The sequence below is a fragment of the Phyllobates terribilis genome, unplaced genomic scaffold (assembly GCF_046119375.1).
Source record: "Phyllobates terribilis strain yellow unplaced genomic scaffold, ASM4611937v1 Scaffold_2__4_contigs__length_985480577, whole genome shotgun sequence".
NCBI lineage: Eukaryota > Metazoa > Chordata > Amphibia > Anura > Dendrobatidae > Phyllobates > Phyllobates terribilis.
Window position 1 is genome coordinate 639,470,031 of NW_027362762.1, and position 21,910 is coordinate 639,491,940.

The following is a 21,910-nucleotide window of genomic DNA, read 5'->3' on the forward strand; positions in this document are numbered from 1 at the left end:
TTTGCAGCCTTTTGATATGACAAGGCCTAGTATGGAGCAGATTCTGCAACAGAATGAGGGAAACAGATTAGGAAACAAGCGGTTAAGGCTCTCATAAGATGCTATTGGGTTCATGAACTTTTTTTGACTGGAGGTATAATTTGTTGTATTGTATAATGGTACAGTAACAACTGCAACCAAAATAAGCTCTGCAGATAATGACCTCAATAAGCACAATCTGAACAAACAAAGAGGCAGTGTAAAGCATAAGGGATGGAAAGAGCAAAAGTCTGAATCACTCAGTCGGTGGATTTCACACTGTCTACTGCTCCAAAGGACAATGCAGCTAAGCTCCATTCAATGATCACAGCTGAGTCCTAACAGACAGAAGTGTAACAACAAAGTAATAAACAAACATCCTTATTTTATTAATATACAAAACACAACTGAATAAAATAAAGCATTAAAGTGATACAAAATAACAAATAACTTTATGAACGGAACGCACCTCCCCGCATGAGTGTTAGAGCCCCCCATACACATTAGACTAACATCAGTCTTTACACCAATCCCATTAGAATTCCTCATTGCTACCAGCAAAATCTTTGGTTACAAATCACATAGCATTTACCCCCATAATAAATGGAAACATGCCAGCACCGAACTAATGCCAGAAGGGGGCACTAAAGCTGGCTTACCTTCAAACTTCTGTATTTTTATGAAACTTGGGAAAATAACGTTTTTATTCATGGGGACTTTTCATTGGGAAGATTAACAACTTTGGAAATGATGATTGTAACATGACATATTATCCCATGTCACGCGTGATGCCGCGGATTCTGCGTGCAAGCTGTATGTCCTTTGCGTAGAGAGTGACTCTCTTGGCATGGAGACTGCACTGGTAGGAGTCTTCAAGGAGCCGCACGAGGAAGGCCTCAGCTGCCTGCGGATACAGGAAAAGGTATGAGCATTAAAGCATTCTGAATAATGAATGTGTACACATGAGGATTAACACTAGTTTAGGCCATTATATAACTTTTATGCAGCATTTTCACTGGTTTCCCCTCTGAGGTTTCTCTGATTTTCAGTTTTTGCTGAGCTGGTGGGTGGAGATTAGCTGCTATGATGCCTCACATACACAGCAGATACAGACATGAGGAATTCCTGCTCTCCTGTTTATATATACAGAACATGTTAAAAAGCATCAGCAACATGCAGGATATTAAAATGCAGTACTAAGCAGTGCAGCTGTGAATCCAGTACTGCACTAGAAAGCAGCATCACATTCTCTGCCTCCCCTTTTTATATATTCCAAGAGTAGCTGTAATCTGATCCCTCAACAAATACATGCAGCGTGATGGCTCAGTGGTTAGCACTGCAGCCTTACAGTGCTGAGCTCCTGGGTTTAAATCCCACCAGAGACTCCATTTGCAAAGAATTTGTATGTTTGTTTCTTGTATTTGTATGTTCTTCCTGTCTTTGCGTGGGTTTCTTCTGGGTCCTCCAGTTTCCTCCGACACTCCAAAGACACAATGATAAGGGATTTAGATTGTGAGCCCCAGTGGGGACAGTGATGATGTATGTAAAGTACTGCGAAAGATGATGGCAAGGAAAAATAAATCTACATTCCTCAAAATTGAAATTGCAACACCAAAACAGAAAAGTTGTGGAATTATAGAAATGAAAGGATGGATAGACACATGACAGATATGCAGACATCTCAGTTTATTCAGTATTGAGCGCCATATCCAGAAATTCCCGAACTTACACCTATTGGCTGCTATCAATAAGGTTATTAATAGTTGTCTCAGGAATGTTCTGCCAAAGCAGAATGCTCTTCGGCAAATCATCAAAGTCCACTGCTGGCAGATCTCCTTGCAATTGTCAACTAATGATGTCTCAGATGTGCTCAATGGGAGACAAGTCTGGAGACGCTGCAGGCCAACGCAGCATTTTTGGGTTACTCCAAGCAAAATGTGGCCTGGCTTTGTAATGTTGAAAAAATGTCTCATGAGAAGCTTTATTGAGAAATGACTGTACCACTGGTTCCATAACCAAATCAATGTAACACTGAGCTGTTAGTTTACGTGTAATGAAGACTACAAGTGTCTGGATAGTGTACATTATGCCATCCCACACCATAATCCCTGAAGTAGGACCAGTGTGACCTTACACTCATGAAGGCCTCTTCCCATGAGGATATCTGCAGGTTAATAAAGTTATTAACCTGCCCTGTGCAAGCACTTAGCCGAACGCTAAGGGGAGAAATTTAACTTTATTCCCCCCACAGCATTCAGGTTTCAGTGACAGGGGTGACGCCAGTTTAGTCACAGCTCTGAGCATACAGGGAAGCGGCTGTAACCGTGCCCTCGGCACTGCCTGACAGCCGGCCTCAATGCAGAGTGAGTGTCAGTCAGGGCCAAGAACATGATTACAGCCGCCGCTCTGTGCACTCAGAGCAGTGACTGAACCCGGAACGCTGCCGGGGGTAATAAAATCAAATTTCTCCCTGCGGTGTTCGGCCAAGTGCGGGCACCGGCAGGTTAATTAACCCCATATCTACAGGTTAATAGCGTTTTTTTCTGGGGACAGATTCTCTTTAATAACCTCATTGAAAGCAGCCAAGGCTTTAGGAACATGGGTTCCTGTGCTCAGACTAGATGCTGCATAAGTTGAGATGTTTTGAAACTTTTGCTTTGATTTTTTCATCATTTGCACATCAGTAACGTGTATCCATCCTGTGATTTCCATGACTCCACCACTTTTCCTTCTTCGTGCTACAATTTCAATGTTGAGTGTATTTTATAGGATGCTTTATATGCAGTACTTAACAACCCTATTCATAAGCATATTGGTATAATGGAGGGTGGCCCTACTCAGCCCCCAATTACTTATCGTGTCCAAGCATTAGGACGGTATACTGACCTCCTGTAGCGCTGTTAGTGCTGTGCTTTGCCAGGAGTACGGCATGCCGCAGGAATACTCCAGGCAGATCTCTCTCACCTAAAGGAATGAAAGGAAATAAGACTTTTCCTACTGATCACTAAAAACGAAAGACCCATTACAGCAGCCACCAAGATCAAATCCACTCACCAGTTTGGCAAATGGGAGTCTCCGGATGAGCAGCTCCGTCGACTTCTGGTACTTTCTTATTTCCATCAGCGCTCGAGTTCGCTGAGAGCAGCGTCTTCTCCGTGTAGGAGCCACCTCTTCACCCCTTCCTAGTTTGTTCGAAAAGAATACATCACAGCTTTAATGCTTCTTGCAATTATCACAGGGGGGCACTTTATACAGATTCATACATGACATAGAGTTATAATCCAAAAATCGGATCAATATTAAAGTTTATTGGTACAAAAAAATTGAAACAAAATCGGGTCAAAGACATATATCACACAATATAAAAACATTCAGAAATAGCAAGGACACAGGTGTTTGTAGCTTCTGGTCCACTTATTATATTGGGCAGGGGTGGTATGCAACCTTAGTGTCAAAAATCGTCACATCCCCAATTAGTGGCATGAGCCGGTGATTAGATTACATCACCATTATATCACTTCGGAGTACTGACAAAAGATCAATCATCATTTAGTATATCTACAAATATCTCATTAAATTGCTCTACCCTATAAAGTGCTGGTGCATTTAAAGTAAATTAGGACATATATCACAACACATACGCCAATAAGCTGATCCATGTAGCCCCGGCCAGGGTCACATGCAGCAGCACACAGATAGTGTTGTTCACACAATCAAATGGGGGAACCATAGTCACAAGTCAAGGAGGCAACCTTACCCATAATGTAACCCAGTGGACACAAGCTAACAGCTAATTTACTTTAAAGAAGTTGTCCACTACTTTATATGAACCCCCCAATGTATCCCCCCGGGGTCCAGAAGTATTTTTATAAATACCTTGCAATACCTTTTGTGCCTCTGAGCGGCGGGTCACGTGATACCTGTGAGCGGTTAGTGATAGCGCCGCTCACAGGCAGAAAAGGCACCACAAGGTATTTAGAGAAACACTTATGGGCCCTGGGGGAATACATTGGGGGATCATATAAAGTAGTGGACAACCCCTTTAAATGCACCAGCACATTATAGGGTACTGCAATTTAATGAGATATGTGTAGATATACTGAATGATTGATTTTGTGCCATTTCTGGCTTTTTTATATTGTGTGATATACGTCTTTGGCCCAATTTTGTTTAAAGTTTATTGGTACAAAAAAAATAATTATGATCAGATTTTTGGATTATGACTCCATATCTCTTATCAGAACTGAAGTTTTCTAGTGGAATATCCACTACAGCCTGCATCATTTGGGCAATAGGCTGTATTAATATATTCATGACAATTGTGAATCTGTTTTGGATGATATTGATTCTAGATTCATACATGAGCTCAGGAAAGTATTAAATAATGAGAGTCCTCAGTGGTTCATACCTTTTAATGGCTAACTAAAAAGATGGTGACAAATAGCAAAAACCGAGAGGGTTCCAGCATCCGCCAATGATTAGAAGCTTAAAACATGACTTTTCATGAAAACTAAGATTTCACAGCTTGAAACGCATAGACCAGTGTCCTTTTTATCTTCCTCCCCCATGTCTCCCCCATCCCCTTCCCCAACTTCATTGATATGTTTTTGCAAAAAAAACCTTTTTTTGTCCTTTTTCATTAAAAGTCTTGTTTTACATTTCTAATCATTGGTGGATGCTGGAACCCTCTCGTTTTTTCCTCTGCTACTGCCCAGCTGCCGCTCTGAAGTCCGTACACCACATTCTTCATATGGAGGCTTCAAACCATCTGTACTTGAAGAGCTGAACATTTCCTTTTCCCCTCTCCCATGATTTTTTAACTCACATATTTATACACAACAGAAAACAGGGATAATGCAGAAATAAGACAAGTGATGGGAAGCAGAACTATCAATGTGAGAAACAGTTGTGGCAGTAAATATTGAGGCAGATCATAGATAAGGAGCGTGATAGTTTTATTGTCCTCTGATTGAGGTCTGTTCCAGAGTTGTGATACCCCCAAATGGTCTGAGGGGCACATTTCTTAAACGATGTAGAAAGACATAAATTCATGCGACACATTCATGCCTGCTCTGAGTGTGTCACTTGTTGTCATAAGTTTGTACTCCCAGACTCTCTTGTCTCTCTGTGGTGGGAAATGTGAAGTTACCGTTCAATACCAGCATCTCCCTGAAGAGTCTGGGAGTAGAAACTTATAACAAATGACAAACTGAGAGCAGGAATGAATGTGTCACATGAATTTATATCTTTCTACATCAATTAAGGAATGTGTTCCTCAAACTATTTGGGGGAATCACAACCCTGGACCAGACCACAATCAGAACGCAATAAAACTATCACACTCCTTATCCATGATCTACTCCATTATTTACTGCCACAGCAGTATCTCTGCGTCCCACATTGGTAGTTCTGCTTCCCGTCACTTGTCTTATTTCTGCATTATTATTGTGTCCTGCTGTGTATAAATATGTGACTCCTCAGATTTTATGTTCTACTGAGCCTGATGAAGAGACCTGAGTAATCTAGAAAGCTGCCATTAAAAGATATTAACCACTGAGGACTCTCAATCTTTAATATTTTTCTAGCTACATGGTACAAAGTTATGTTTCCTATATACGAGCACGGTCAACCTGCATACATCAGCACAACCTGCTTCCCCTAGTGGCTGCAGAAAAGTTTGCATCTGCGTGCATAGACATTAGGATTTAAAAAAGATGCAATTGTGTTTTACCTGGGGACAACTGAGAAGTTGAGGGCCCTTCAAATTCTGGTGCTTTACGGAAGGACAGGCGCATTTTACTCTGGGGAGATTGAGAAGTTGCAGAACTCTTTCTCTGAGGAGACTGAGAGGTTGAAGGCCTTGTACTTTGGGAGGATGGAGAAGCTGCAGTCCTCTTTTGTGGCTGCTTCAACTTTCTGCGGTGTTGAGGGCTCTGCTGATTTTTCATGATGTAAAATGTTGAGACACAATCAAAGCTGCAAACAAGACAATTCAACAGGATCATAAATTATTATTATTATTTATTATTATAAGCGCCATGGAATAAATGGCGCTTACATGTGAAAAAGGGGTATACGTAATAAAAACACTTCCAATAATATTGAAAAAAAGAGTCAGCGACTGGTACAGGAGGAGAGAGGACCCTGCCCGCGAGGGCTCACAATCTACAAGGGATGGGAGAGGATACAGTAGATGAGGGTAGAGTTGGTAGTGCAGCGTTATGGTGGAGCGGTGGTTACAGCAGGTTGTACGCTTGTCGGAAGTGGGTCTTCAGGTTCCTTTTGTAGGTTTCCATGGTAGGCGAGAGTCTGATATGTTTGGGTAGAGTGTTCCAGAGTAAGGGAGATACACGGAAGAAATCTCGGTAATCAGTGGCCACTAGACCAGAGTCCTGTGAACTACCTCTTCAAACCAGGGGAGGAGTCCTGAGGAGATAATTTGCATATTCCCACTGCATTTTGGGGTAAGTGAAGAGTCTCCGCGAGCTCAAAGAACACTGGATTTTGGCTGTTGGAGCTGAAAAGAGGACATCGGCAAACCAGGGGAGGAGTCCTGAGGAGATCATTTGCATATTCCCACTGCATTTTGGGGTAAGTGAAGAGTCTCCGCGAGCTCAAAGAACACTGGATTTTGGCTGTTGGAGCTGAAAAGAGGACATCGGCAAACCAGGGGAGGAGTCCTGAGGAGATAATTTGCATATTCCCACTGCATTTTGGGGTAAGTGAAGAGTCTCCGCGAGCTCAAAGAACACTGGATTTTGGCTGTTGGAGCTGAAAAGAGGACATCGGTAAACCGCGCTTTTTTTTTAAGCTTTTTTCACTGTTTTCAGAACATTAACAATAAGAACATGGAAGAGTCCAGGAGCCATTTGGTGAGCTGCATATCCTGCTACATGTTCACAGACTTGCCAGTGGAAAAGCCAAACTTCACATGCCAGAAATGCAAGCTTGTGTCCCTGTTGGAGGAAAAGTTGCGAAATCTAGAAGAGAGGTTAACTACCTTGAAAATCATTAAGGAAGGTGAAGAGTTCTTAGACAGAGCAGAATTATCTCTTCATGATTCAGAAAGAGAAGAAATTCGAACTGCACCTGACGAAACAGAGGAATGGAAGCATGTGACCCACAGAAGCAGGAGGATCGAGAGGCAGTCAGCACCCATACTGCTCAGGAACCAGTACCAGGCTCTCACACAGGAGAACCATGAAGAAATACAGCAAGATAAGACTTTGCCAGCAATGAATAACCTTGTAAGCCCTCAGAATCCTCCTGGATGGAGAAAGAAGAATGTTGTGAAGAAAAAACGGAGAGTGGTGGTCATGGGGGATTCCCTGTTAAGAGGAACAGAGGCCGCTATCTGCAGACCAGACATAACCTCAAGAGAAATGTGCTGTCTTCCAGGAGCAAAAATTAAAGATGTGTCTGACAGGATATCAAGACTCTTCAGACCTACAGATCACTACCCATTCCTGCTAATACATGTGGGGACAAATGACACCGCAAGAAAGGACCTGGAAACCATCTGCAGTGACTTTGAAGACTTAGGCAAGAAAGTGAAAGAATTGGGAGCGCAGGTGGTCTTCTCATCCATCCTCCCAGTGGATGGCCATGGAACAATGAGGTGGAATAAGATTCTACAGGTGAACAACTGGCTACGTCGATGGTGCCGTCAACAAGGATTTGGATTTCTGGATCACGGAATGAATTACCTATATGATGGACTACTTGCTAGAGATGGGGTGCACCTTACGAAGACTGGAAAACATGTATTTGGAAGTCGCCTTGCTACACTCATCAGAAAAGCTTTAAACTAGAACAATGTGGGAAGGGAAGCAAAAGGCCAGAAAAAGCCATACAGCTGACAAATACTATTGAGATCTCTGCTACTGGAAGTGGAAAGGAAGAACAAAGACAAAACAATTTAAATAATAAAAATATGGGAGGAAGAGAAACCAATCACAAACTAAAATGTTTTTATACAAATGCACAAAGCATGGGCATCAAACAAGGAGAATTGGAACTACTAATGCAGGAAAAGGAATATGATGTCATTGGAATCACTGAAACTTGGTGGGACGATACACATGATTGGAATAAAAGGCTAAAAGGATACAACTTATTTGCAAGAAACAGACTTGATAAACGAGGAGGAGGTGTTGCATTGTATGTTAGAAAAGCGTATATCTGCACAGAGATTGAAGCTTCAGAGACTGGGAGTTCTGTGGAAACTGTTTGGGTAAGAATACAAGGAGAGAACAACGGAAAGGACACCATTGTAGGCATTTACTACAGGCCACCTGGGCAAGCTGAAGATATGGATGAACTCTTTATGTATCAAATGACCAAGTTCTCCAAAAAATATGACGTAGTGGTCATGGGAGATTTCAACTATCCAGACATTTGTTGGGAATCTCTCTCAAGTAAAACTAACAGGTCAAGCAAATTCTTATCCTCTCTTGCTGACTTTATCTTCCAAAAGGTAGGGGAGAAAACAAGGGGATCTGCTACTTTGGATCTAATCCTTATAAACAGGGAGGAAATGGTTGAGGAGGTAAAGGTGGCTGGGACCCTAGGAGGCAGCGATCATGCTATTATAGAATTTTGGATAACTAGAGGAGGAAGACATGTGAAGACTCAAACTTCAAGGTTAGATTTTAGAAAGGCAGATTTTAAGAGACTCAGAAAGAGAATAGGAGGGATCCAATGGCTGGATGTCCTTAAGGACAAAAATGTCCAGGAAGGATGGGAAATTTTTAAAAATGAGATTCTCAAAGCACAATCGTTAACAATCCCGAAAAGTAGGAAGAATGGGAAGCATTTAAGGAAACCAGGATGGATGAACACAGAACTTAAACACATGCTAAAAAGAAAGAAAGAAATGTTTATTAAATGGAAAGAGGGAGGCATATCTAAAGAAGATTATAATGCAGTCTGCAGATCCTGCAGGGCACATATCAGGTTAGCTAAAGCTGACAATGAATTAAGGCTTGCAAGAGATGTCAAAAGCAATAAAAAAGGATTTTGGGGGTATGTCAAAAGTAAAAGAAAAGTCAAAGATGCTATAGGATTTTTACAGGATGAAAATGGAGAAATGGTAAGAGAGGATGTTGAGAAGGCCGAACTTTTTAATTCCTATTTTGCATCTGTTTTCTCTCAGAAAGAAAATGTAACATCAACTGATCTTCACTGTCCTTTTAAAGGAATAGAGGAATCCAAGTTATCTGTAAACAGAAAGATTGTGAGGGAATATTTAGCTAACATAAATGAGTTCAAGTCTCCAGGTCCAGATGAATTACACCCCAGAGTACTGAAGGAGATCGTAGAAGAAATTTTAGAACCACTCTCCATAATCTTTGAAAATTCTTGGAGAACAGGAGAAGTCCCAGAAGACTGGAGAAGAGCAAATGTTGTTCCTATCTTCAAAAAGGGGAAGAAGGTGGACCCAGGGAACTATAGGCCGGTGAGTCTGACTTCTATACCAGGAAAGATCTTTGAACAAATTATTAAACAACATGTATGTAAGTACATGGATAAGAATGAAGTGATTAACCAGAGTCAGCATGGGTTTGTAACTAACAAGTCATGTCAGACTAACTTAATTTCCTTCTATGACAGAATCACTGACTGGGTGGATCAGGGAAATGCTGTAGATATAGTATATCTTGACTTCAGCAAAGCATTTGACAAAGTATCTCACACCATCCTTATTGAAAAAATGACCAAGTATGCAATGGACCAGGCAACTGTTAGGTGGATTCATAACTGGCTTAGTGATCGGACTCAAAGGGTGGTTGTAAATGGCTTCACATCCAGCTGGATGAATGTCTCAAGTGGGGTACCACAGGGCTCCGTCCTGGGACCTGTATTGTTCAACATCTTTATCAATGATTTAGATGAAGGAATTGAGGGTAAACTGATTAAATTTGCAGATGACACAAAGCTAGGAGGGATAGCTAATACTAGAGAAGAGAGAGAGAGGATTCAAAAAGACCTAAATAAACTGGAGCAGTGGGCAGCAACCAACAGAATGGTTTTTAACAGGGAAAAATGCAAAGTACTACATCTGGGCAATAAAAATGAAAAAAGCATATACAGAATGGGAGGAATAGAGCTAAGCAACAGTACATGTGAAAAAGACTTAGGTATACTAATAGATCATAGACTGAACATGAGTCAACAGTGTGATGCAGCAGCAAAAAAGGCAAATACAATTCTGGGATGTATTAACAGAAGCATACAGTCTAGATCACGTGAATTCATTATCGGTCTTTACTCCTCTTTGGTCAGACCTCATCTGGAATACTGTGTACAGTTTTGGGCACCACATTTTAAAAAAGACATAGACAAACTGGAGCAAGTTCAGAGAAGAGCGACCAGAATGGTGACTGGTCTGCAAACCATGTCCTATGAGAAACGGTTGCAGGATTTGGGAATGTTTAGCTTGCAAAAAAGAAGACTGAGAGGAGACTTAATAGCTGTCTACAAATATGTCAAGGGCTGTCACATTGTAGAAGGATCATCTTTATTCTCATTTGCACAAGGAAAGACTAGAAGCAATGGGATGAAACTAAATGGGAGGAGACACAGATTAGATATTAGAAAAAACTTTTTGACAGTTAGGGTGATTAATGAGTGGAACAGGCTGCCACGAGAGGTGGTGAGTTCCCCTTCAATGGACGTCTTCAAACAGAGGCTGGACAGACATCTGTCTGAGATGATCTAGTGAATCCTGCTTTGAGCAGGGGGTTGGACCAGATGACCCAGGAGGTCCCTTCCAACTCTACCATTCTATGATTCTAATTAGTAGGCCCTGTGGGGTAATTACATTGTGTCGCAATGTAGGCATGATGTTGAGGGGGACTCCTAAGCAGAAGAGGTGTTGGGAATGTCACGAGTAGCAGAAGGCTTGCAGGGTTGTGGTCCAGCAGGCACTAAGGTGCAGCGAATCTGTTTGTGAAACTGTTTAACCTCATATACCTTTGCAAAAGTTCTCAGGTCTCCTGTCTGGAGGAGTTGTAAGAATTGTCAGAAGTCTGGCCCATCCTCTAATAAGGAGCAGAGAAGATGAGATAAGACACGCAGGGCCACGTCACATGGGATTATCTCACTGAGAGGCTATGTTCACATGTTGCGTAACTTTTGCTGTGTTTTTTATTCAAATTAAAAGGCTGCTTTTCACGGTATCAGCAAAGTTAAAAGATTTCAGAAATATAATTCACAGGCTTGTTTTTTTCCACAACTATATTGGAAAACTGCTGCGTTTTTTAAAACTGCAGCATGTCAATTCTTTCAGCATTTTTTCATCCATATAAAGCAATCAGTTTTTGTAGTGATTTTGTTTGAAAAAAATATATACAGGTACAGCAAGATGTGAAACACATTTATTTTGGGGATTTTCTTAAATTTGTGTCTTGGTATCCTCAAATGAGCATGGTTGTTAGTATTAGTACAGTTTACTTTAACACATACCACAAATTTAATTAAACAATGTCTGACCAACTCAATGCCCTACCAATGTGTGAGTGTCCTACCAATGTCTGAAAGTAAACAATGCCCTACAAATGTGTTAGGTTAAAAGTGGGCACCACACAGCCAGCACCACGTACAGTGGGAACCATGCGGATGGTAGCTTGATCCAATCACTGCTGGTTAACCATTAAATGGCACTGTAACCCCTGACAGGCATTTATGTGGCACAGTCCTGGGGCCGTCTCCGTTCCTTCCCCATGATCCGATATCGGAGAGCTGATGTGCCACCATGGCAGCTGGGGCCCTGCTGATGCCACTGTTGCCGCCTTCTTGATACTCGTGTACAGCTGAGCCACAAGGGCCACATACGAGGCCGTGATCGCCACATACTGAAGTCCCGCACTATATACAACATTTCATGAGCACAGATGGAAGGGATAGAAAAGTAAGTAATAAATTCCCACCGCCTCCATTTTCCTTGTTTAAAAATCCCCAAGTTATGAAAAATAAGAAGAATATCTGGTAACACTGAGCAAAACCATTCCCAGGACCCCGGAGTAGTGGCCCGGCTACTGCCTCACTAGCTGCCGGCATCCCTGGAGCCTCTTAGGACTAGTAGGCCAGAACAGCCATTGCAGAGACCCGGGGGTGGAGCAGGTAGGGGGGCTGGCATGGAGCCTCTACAGCACGGCCCTGACACTATTTTGCCCAATGCTAATATCTGGCATCACATATAAAGCCTCATGTAGCAGAATAACACCAGTAGGCGGTGCTGACACCCACGATTGTTTGCTGTGGATGTACAGTGTGAACGGAGCCGCTGAGCGCAGATCTGGGGGCGGAGTTGCGGCCGCTGCCGGGAACCACTGCTTTGTGCGCTGCAGTAACCACGGGAGGCCAGCAGAGGCCGCCACAGCCTGAGCGAGGCCCAGCAGCTCCAGTGTAAAATGACAGCTTATCTGTGAGGAGTCGGGTGGGAGTTGTAGTCCCACACGCTGCAGACCTCTGCTGCATAGAGTGGTGGGCACGTACAGGCAATCCCCCCGGTAATCCCCCCTCACCAGTCAGGACGCGTCTATCTCCTGCCGACAAGTTTCCACCTACGGCCCGCGCGCTGCTGCTTAGGAAACGGGGAGGGGCTTACATCCAGCCAATAGCTGCGGCCCATTTTTTCTCTCGTCTCAATAGACTTTATTGTACAAGACAATGAGAACATTATTCTGGAAGAGGAGATACAAAAATACACTGAGCCTATGGGGGTGACTGGCAGGGCGGGGGCCCAGAGAGTTGCCTGCTGTGGCACAGGTCAGGGAAGGAAGGTGCACGCTTCTATGGGGGGCACACATTCTCCCCCAGAATGCCTCAGGCCTCTTTCACACGTCAGTATTTCCGGTACGAGTGGTGACAGTTTCCACACATACCGGAGACACTGACACACGTAGACCCATTCTAATCTATGGTCTGCGCTCATGTCAGTGCGTTTCCACGGACCGTATGTCCCACACATAGACATGTCCGTTTTTGGCCGGCAGCACGGGTCACACGGACCCATTCAAGTCAATAACTCCGTGTAAACACGTACCGCACATGGATTTCTTCTGTGTGACACGTACCGGCACCTGAGAATCAGCGTACAGTTAGCGCTGTTCCCGAGCGCTGGGTGCTGAACGCTGCCCTCATCATGGTTCCCTGCGATCAGCACCAACAGGGACAATGATGAGAGTAGTAGTGTCTGCTCCCGCAGTGTCCAACTGTAAAAATAAGAACAAAATTTAAATTACTCACCTGTCCTAAGTGTCCCCTGCTGTAATCCATCCCTGCAGTGAGCGGGCCCCGCAGCTGTGCTCTGCGAGTGACAGGATAGCGCTCAATGAGCTCAGCGCAGCTTCGGGGTCCACTCACTGCAGGAGTCAGTCTCCTCGGTGTGAGCGATCGTATGGATTACAGCGGGGGACACTTAGGATTTTATTCTTATTTCTACACCAGGTCACAGCGGGAGCAGAATACTTCTCTCCTCATTGTCCCTGCTGGTGCTGATTGCAGCGCAAGCAGGGGACAATGATGAGGGCAGTGTTCGGCACTTGGAAACAGCGCTAACTGTACCACTGATTCCCAGGCGTCAATACATGTGCTCCTGATGCGGCACATGGTTGCCACGTGTATGTGTGGCGCCCCTGAGGGTACAGTCGCCACAGAGGTATTGCATCTCACCCAGAGGTGTGGTATCCCACTCTCAGGTAAGGATAGAGTGCTGCCCAGGACCCTAACACCTGCATCCAACACGTCCACTTCAGTAGGGCAGGGCGAGTTTGCTCCTAAGGGAGAGCACAGTCCCTGGTCCCTGGCTGGAGTGGAGGGGAACCAAGTGAGGGGGAACCATATAGTGGGTGTGGGTGGAGGACGTAGTTTAGGGAAGCACTTCAGTAGCTGTATAAAAAGGGGAGCCATCTTAGGCAGACAAGCCAGTCAGAGGAGGAGAAGTGAAAGGATCAGGGGCTCTGCAGGAGCTCTGCTCGGGAGGCGGGCCTAGCCCGAGAGGCCCAGGACTGAGAGAGGAGAGGGAGCAGGAGAAAGGCTCCAGGAACAGAAGGGATCCCAGGGGTAAGGGAAGTGCTGGAGGCCACTCGTACGCCCAAATCTGCCAGGCGGTGGAGGGATCGAGCCGCAGAGGGGACCGGCCCCTAAACTAGTGGAGAACTACAAGGCTCAGCTAGGAACCGGAGGCTGCTGTACTTGTAAGGTGCAGTGGCCACATCCGCAATTATATCGCTGAAAAGGTGGCCACAGAGGGTCCAGGGGACTGCAGGTCGCCCGACAAGACCCGAGGCTACCAGATTGGGACACTGGTTGCGAGGCGCAGGGCAGGAGGGCGAGAGCCAGCGCAGGAAGACGACTGAGGAAGGCACATAGAAAGGGGTCCTGTCAGGCACTCTTGAATTACCTGAGGGATTGCTGAACCCCTGCCTGGTGAACGCAGCACGACGTGGGAGGTTGTAGTCTGGAACCTGTAACCTGAGGAACTTAATAACTGTGAATAAACTCGGAAGACTGCACCCCCCTCTCTCTGTGATTATTATGTGCGCCATCACCCCTGCACTACAACGCCCAGCATCATCTGCATCACCTACAACATCTACACTGCCCTCGAGCTAAGCTCTGCCTGTGGAGAGCTGAACCAACCCTGCTGCACTAACATCAGCTCCAGAGGTTCTGCACCGCAGCTGCGGCTCCACATAGCCGCATACCACAGGTGGCGTCACAAACTATATATATAAAAACTATAAATCCCCTGTAAATATCCCGCTTTTGATTGACCGCTCTGGGTCACGGACCGGGTCACTGCGACTGTGACATCTCCCATAGCCACGACCGGCCCGGCACCGAGTACCCCACGGCCCCGGGGGCGCGTCATATGCCACACAGGTGCACCTGGATATCTTCGGTACTGTTTTTTTCCGGTACCGAAATATCAGGATGTGTGAAAGAGCCCTCAGTGTAATGTCTCCAATTTTCCACCAGCCATTCCAGCTCTTCATCTTCCCCACACAAATCCAGCTGCTGCCACTGCATTACATGTGGCTGCTGTGGGCCCATCACTATCTGACAGTGTTCATCTGTGAAGATGGGAATAACCCTTTAAGGATTGTCATTCAAAGTCTATATAAAAAATGTTGCCACTTTTCATAGACGAGAATTACTTGCCTCCAGTACTTTAGGCCACAGTTTGGATGCAGTCCCACAAAGCTACCGTCGGATGCCAGCAAATTGCAGTCAAGATCCGAAGTCACCGGAGTTGTCAGATTGATTGGTCATTATTAATGGGATTGTCCACTACTCAGACAACTCCTTCTCAATCACCATATTTTCTCATATAAAATAATAATAGCCTTTACTCACATCCAGTGCCGGCGCCGTTAAAGTGACATCGGTGATGGTTCATAACTGATATCCAGAGGGAGTGAGAGAGTATCAGCAGCTCTCACTTATTCTGTGTGTCAGTTTCGTCTGAACTAAGTGAGCGTGAAGCGATCCATTATCAGTCGCTGATAGGCTGCTGGGCTCACGTAACATAACGTCACTATAGACCCAAGCCAGTAAGTACAGGCTGTTATTATTTTACACGGTGGAGTATTGTAATTAGGGGGGTGTTGCTAGCATCAAAGATCCGTGGCTCTGGCCCTACACTTCTTAGCCGGAACTCCGGATTACCTGTGACCGCCGCATTGAACTGTGTCAACATGATGCCTATACAGTTAAATCCCGTGATAGAGCAGGGAACAAAATATCCCTTCTCTATTGCTGCCCATTTCCTAAGCCCCAGAGTGCTATAAGCCTGCAGCTCACGAGGCGCCACTTCTGCAGGTCCACTATAGAAGCCAGAAGCAGAGACACAGGCTGCGGTGCTGGGAGTCTGGATGAGGTGAGTATAATCTTTATTGTTTTTCATATTATTGCGTTGTGGGAGAACATTACCTGTATATTAGGGAGCTGTGGGAGACCATCGTCTATATACAGAGGGGGCTGTGGGAGACCATCAGTATACACAAGAGGCTGTGTGGGACCATGATAATGTATACAGAGGGGGCCATAGGAGACCATCATCTGTATACACAGAGGGCTGTGGGAGACCATAATTGTTATGCGCTTCGCAGAGGGACTCAGCAATACTGGTACAGAACCAGCAAAGGCGTGGCCACAGATGCACTTGGCTCAAACTGCCCCGCTAGGCGAGCCCTTTAGGGTTGGGAGTACTCTTTTCCCAGCTCGCAGTAAATGGAAGAGGGACTTCGGCAGAGCCCTTCCCTAGGCCTACTGTTGCCAGACAGCTGGAATCTGGTGACGCAGCTGGTGACTAGTCAAGAACCAAGGTGAGTACCACTGCAAGAACCCGAGGAAGTAAAACCAGACGAGAAAATGAGAAAACCCCTGAAAAGTTAGCAAGACTAATGCTAGCACCACTCACCACCATGCACATAGGGAACTGAAATAAACAGCAAAGGACTGAGCAGGGAGCAGGGTTATATAGCCTGCTTAATGATCAGGTACTGAATACCTCCCAATTATCCCCAGACAACCACTTCCTGCTAGCTTCAACAGCCGACTGGACAAAATTTCACCATTGCTTAGTACAGGACAAAACAGCGTCCTGTGTTGCCTGGCAACCGGGGAAGACAGCGTCCCATCTTCCCTGGGAGAGAAATCAGGAAGAGAAAGGGATAAAAAAAAATCGGAGCATGATCTGACCACAATATATCTCCGATTGATGCCTCAGGGTGCCAGGACAAAGCATGATGACTCAAAAGAAAAAAAGTCTATGCGACTGTATGAATTATTCACAGGTGAAAAATATGTATAATCCTTACTCCGAGGATTCATTATCTGCCACACATCTGTCAGTCGGAGGGAATGGAGGACCCGCTTGAGAGAACGCAGATGTCTTACTGGAACTATTCCCCTCCCAGAGGAAGAATCCTCCGGCAGATTAAAAGTGAACTTGAAGTCTCCACCTGCAATCAACGTGACGTACCCTCTGTAAAATTAGAGAGTGATGCTAGGAAGGAGCGGCAGGAAGAGATCTGACCCTTATTAGGAAGGTACCAATTAGCTGTGGTATAAAATGAATTTGCAGTCTTTAATTTGTGAAATATGTATCTGCCTTGATCTTCTGTAAGTGTATCAATGAGAGAAAATCCTAGTGACTTATGGACTGCAATTGAAACACCATTAGATTTTTACTCTGCATTAGTACTATGGAACCAATTAGTGAAATATCTGTTCTTTATTTTAGGACTATGTTCAGATTTAAAGTGTGTCTCTTGTAATAAAAGAATATGAACCCTTTTTTATGCATAGTATAGAGGATCTGTGAGCGTTTTTGAGGAATATTAAAGCCTCGAACATTAAGTGAACTGATTTTAACAGAGGTCATATCTGGGACCAGGGAAAAAAGTAGGGAAAGTAAAAAAGGAGAGAAAAAAAGGAAAGAAGTAAGAAAAGAACAGAATCCCTAACCAATCAGGAATGACTCCCTCCAGAAACCAATGGAGAATAGTCTCCCTAACCACCAGGGAATTCCCCAAAAATGGAAAGACAATGGAGGGGAGAAAAAAAATTCCACATCCGTCCAGCACAGCATAGATCCCCTTAGCGGAAGCGAGCTTTCTAAAGAGGGTAACATCCCCCTTAGGGCCTAACCACAGGCCCTATACAGCATAAGAATAAAACACTTTAAGACGCATAAGATATTTAACTTGAATATACAGTCATATGAAAAAGTTTGGGCACCCCTATTAATCTTAAGCTTAATGTTTTATAAAAATTGGTGTTTATGCAACAGCTATTTCAGTTTGATATATGTAATAACTGTTGGACACAGTAATGTTTCTGCCTTGAAATGAGGTTTATTGTACTAACAGAAAATGTGCAATCTGCATTCAAACAAAATTTGACAGGTGCATAAGTATGGGCACCCTTATCATTTTCTTGTATTAAATACTCCTACCTACTTTTTACTGACTTACTAAAGCACTTTTTGGGGTTTTGTAACCTCATTGAGCTTTGAACTTCATAGCCAGGTGTATGCAATCATGAGAAAAGCTACTTAAAGTGGCCACTTGCAAGTTGTTCTCCTGTTTGAATCTCCTCTGAAGAGTGGCATCATGGGCTCCTCAAAACAACTGTCAAATGATCTGAAAACAAAGATTATTCAACATAGTTGTTCAGGTGAAGGATACAAAAACTGTCTCAGAGATTTAACCTGTCAGTTTCCACTGTAAGGAACATAGTAAGTAAATGGAAGAACACAGGCACAGTTCTTGTTAAGGCCAGAAGTGGCAGGCCAAGAAAAACATCAGAAAGGCAGAGAAGAAGAATGGTGAGATCAGTCAAGGACAATCCTCAGACCATCTCCAGAGAGCTGCAGCATCAACTTGCTGCAGATGGTGTCACTGTGCATCGGTCAACTATACAACGCACTTTGCACAAGGAGAAGCTGTATGGGAGAGTGATGCGAAAGAAGCCGTTTCTGCAAGCACGCCACAAACAGAGTCGGCTGAGGTATGCAAAAGCACAATTGGAGAAGCCAATTTTTTTTTGGAAGAAGGTCCTGTGGACTGATGAAACCAAGATTGAGTTGTTTGGTCATACAAAAAGGAGTTATGCATGGCGGCAAAAAAACACAGCATTCCAAGAAAAACACTTGCTACCCACAGTAAAATTTGGTGGAGGTTCCATCATGCTTTGGGGCTGTGTGGCCAATGCCGGCACCGGGAATCTTGTTAAAGTTGAGGGACGCATGGATTCCACTCAGTATCAGCAGATTCTTGACAATAATGTTCAAGAATCAGTGATAAAGTTGAAGTTACGCAGGGGATGGATCTTTCAGCAAGACAATGATCCAAAACACCGCTCAAAATCTACTCAGGCATTCATGCAGAGGAACAATTACAATGTTCTGGAATGGCCATTCCAGTCCCCAGACCTGAATATCATTGAACATCTGTGGGATCATTTGAAGAGGGCTGTCCATGCTCGGCGACCATCAAACTTAACTGAACTGGAATTGTTTTGTAAAGAGAAATGGTCAAAAATACCTTCATCCAGGATCCAGGAACTCATTAAAAGCTACAGGAAGCGACCAGAGGCTGCTATTTTTGCAAAAGGAGGATCTACTAAATATTAATGTCACTTTTCTGGTGAGGTGCCCATACTTATGCACCTGTCAAATTTTGTTTGAATGCAGAGTGCACATTTTCTGTTAGTACAATAAACCTCATTTCAAGGCAGAAACATTACTGTGTCCAACAGTTATTACATATATCAAACTGAAATAGCTGTTGCAAAAACACCAATTTTTATAAAACATTAAGCTTAAGATTAATAGGGGTGCCCAAACTTTTTCATATAACTGTATATATCCATATCATGTGTAGATATATACCAACCCATATACTGTATATCAGGGGTCTCAAACTCGGCTAAGTATATGGGCCGCACAGAAAAAATGTGAATTTGAAGGGCCACATTCATTGCAGAGTGATATTAAATTTTTAATGGTACCAAATTGTTTTTTCTATACACCTTTTGGATCATTTTTGGGCTTTTTTATTTTATTCTTTTACATGGCATTCATTTTATGGGCTATGGTACAGTTTTACAGTTTTTACAATTTTTATTTCCCCTAATTGGTAACATACAGTGATTTGTGTTCTTACAATTTGCACCATATAGTAATTCTGACCAACTTCTCATAGTAATGTCTCCATCGTGTAGTAGTTTCCCCATCTCGTGGTAATGTCCCCATCCTGGTCCCCATCTTGCAGTAATGTCCCCATCCTTGTCCGCATCTTGTAATAATGTCCTCCATCTTGGTCCCCATCTTGCAGTAATGTCCCCATCTTGTAATAATGTCCTCCATCTTGGTCCCCATCTTGTAGTAATGTGCCCATTCTGGTCCCCATCTTGTAGTAATGTATCCATCTTGTAGTAGTTTCCCCATCTTGTAGTAATGTCCCCATCCTGGTCCCCATCTTGCAGTAATGTCCCCATCCTTGTCCGCATCTTGTAATAATGTCCTCCATCTTGGTCCCCATCTTGTAGTAATGTGCCCATACCGGTCCCCATCTTGTAGTAATGTGCCCATACCGGTCCCCATCTTGTAGTCATGTTACAACTGCCAGCAGGTTATAACAGCCCACCGAGTCCTGTGTCCTCCGGGGAAGTGATCCAGCCAACTCTCAGGTAACTTGAGTGCACTTGATCGGGACCCCATTCTTGTGTACCTTTCTCGGGTCGTCTCTCTCTGCGCTGGCTTTCGCCCTCCTGCCCTGCGCCTCACACACAGTGTCCCGAGCCAGTGGCCGCAGGCCTTGTCCTCTCTGTCCTATATGGCCACCTTTTCAGCGAATGTGTGTGGTTTTGGCTACGGCACTTAGAGATACCGCAGCCTCCGGTTTGCTAGTTGAGTCTTGCAGTCCTCCACTAGTCTGGGGCCGGTCCCCTACTGTGACCTGATCCCTTCTCCCGACTACGGTCGGTGTGAGTTCGGGCGCACAGGTGGACTCCGCACTTCCCGTGGCCCTAGGATCCCTTCTCTGTCTCTGGAGCCCTTCTCTGACTCCCTCGCTCCTCTCATTCTCTCTCCTACTGGGCCCCTCTAACTGGGTCCTCACTCTGTCTGGACCCTACTCCTCAATGGTCCTCACTCACTGGGCGCTTCTAGATGTTTCTACCTGTCTTTTTATACTGTCTGTCATGTGACCCACGTCACTAACTGTCACTCTACGTGGTCCCCTCTACCTTCAGTCATTCCTTGTGTGCTCCCTTAAACTACTTCCTCCACCCACTTCCTCTACCTAGTTCCCTCCTCCAGACAGGGACAGGGACTGTGCTCTCCCTCAAGAACAATCTCGCCCTTCCCTACTGGAGTGATGTGGTGTTGGATGTGGGTGTGTGGGTCCTGGGTAGTGCTCCCTCCTTACCCGAGAGTGGGGTACCACACCTCTGGCTGAGATGCAGTACCTCTGTGGCGACTGGACCCGCAGGGGCGCCACACTCACCTAAAGAGGGCACCAGGGCTGAAGATGATTTTAGCAACTGTATGGGAGACAAGAACCTGTTGGGCCTTATCCAATCTACCAGACTGTAAATATTGTAATTACTCCTTTCCCCCAAGTAAAACCCCAGTTATGGTTAATAACTTTGTGTCCTCTGAAATTATGACTGCCCTGGTCCCAGAAGAGAAATGTCTGGAGACAGCCACGACCGGATGGTGTGAAGTAAGTGAAGAATGTCACATGCACTGCCACACATCAGAGGGAGGACACGAATTGTCTGCAAGGAGCCAAAAAGAGCAGGGGCCACAACTCGCCCACGACTACCTCGCTGGGGCACCTTACAGGCCAATGCTGGTCCTTAACTTGTAGAACATTCAACTGAAAAGAATCACGGATTTCGGCGGCCCTCAGAACCAGGTCGTAATCATTACGGGGGCTCCGGTGCCTGCTGGCCTCATTAAGCAGCCTCAGGGGCCGTATGCGGCCCTCGGGCCGCATATTTGAGTCCCTTGCTGTATATGAACATACATACAAGCAAACCTAGGCCTGTTACCAAACAGTGAACTTGAAACTAGATAGATGTTCTGAACTGATTACTATAGAGGACTATCAACCTCCTATACAACATAGCTTATTCCTGTTTGAGAGGTATTGGAATGAAGAGGGAAATAAAAAATCACTCAAATACAAAAGACCAATCAGTCTGGAGGAGAAGGGTCAGATTATCTCTAGAATTGTGACTCAATTTTTGCTGGGGACGAGGCACATCTTCCATCCCAGGGCCTACAGGTAGGTCTGGCCAGTCCGATGATGACACTGAAACAAGAGGCAAACCAAGTCCTGCAGTAAACGCCGTAAATCTCCCATGCAGA

At 44.6% G+C, this 21,910-nt stretch overlaps 1 protein-coding gene across 1 annotated transcript; it reads right to left on the reverse strand.

Moving 5' to 3' along the window:
* Positions 1-427: 427 nt before the first annotated feature.
* On the reverse strand, positions 428-12,632 carry LOC141252903 (histone H3-like centromeric protein A). Its single transcript, XM_073670666.1, has 5 exons — positions 12,546-12,632; positions 5,750-5,994; positions 3,073-3,200; positions 2,905-2,982; positions 428-922 (listed from the first exon to the last, which is right to left on the reverse strand). Exons 2-5 carry the CDS (start codon positions 5,964-5,966, stop codon positions 788-790), a joined length of 558 nt encoding a protein of 185 aa, XP_073526767.1. The 5' UTR covers positions 5,967-5,994; positions 12,546-12,632; the 3' UTR covers positions 428-787.
* Between the last annotated feature and the right edge of the window lie 9,278 nt (positions 12,633-21,910).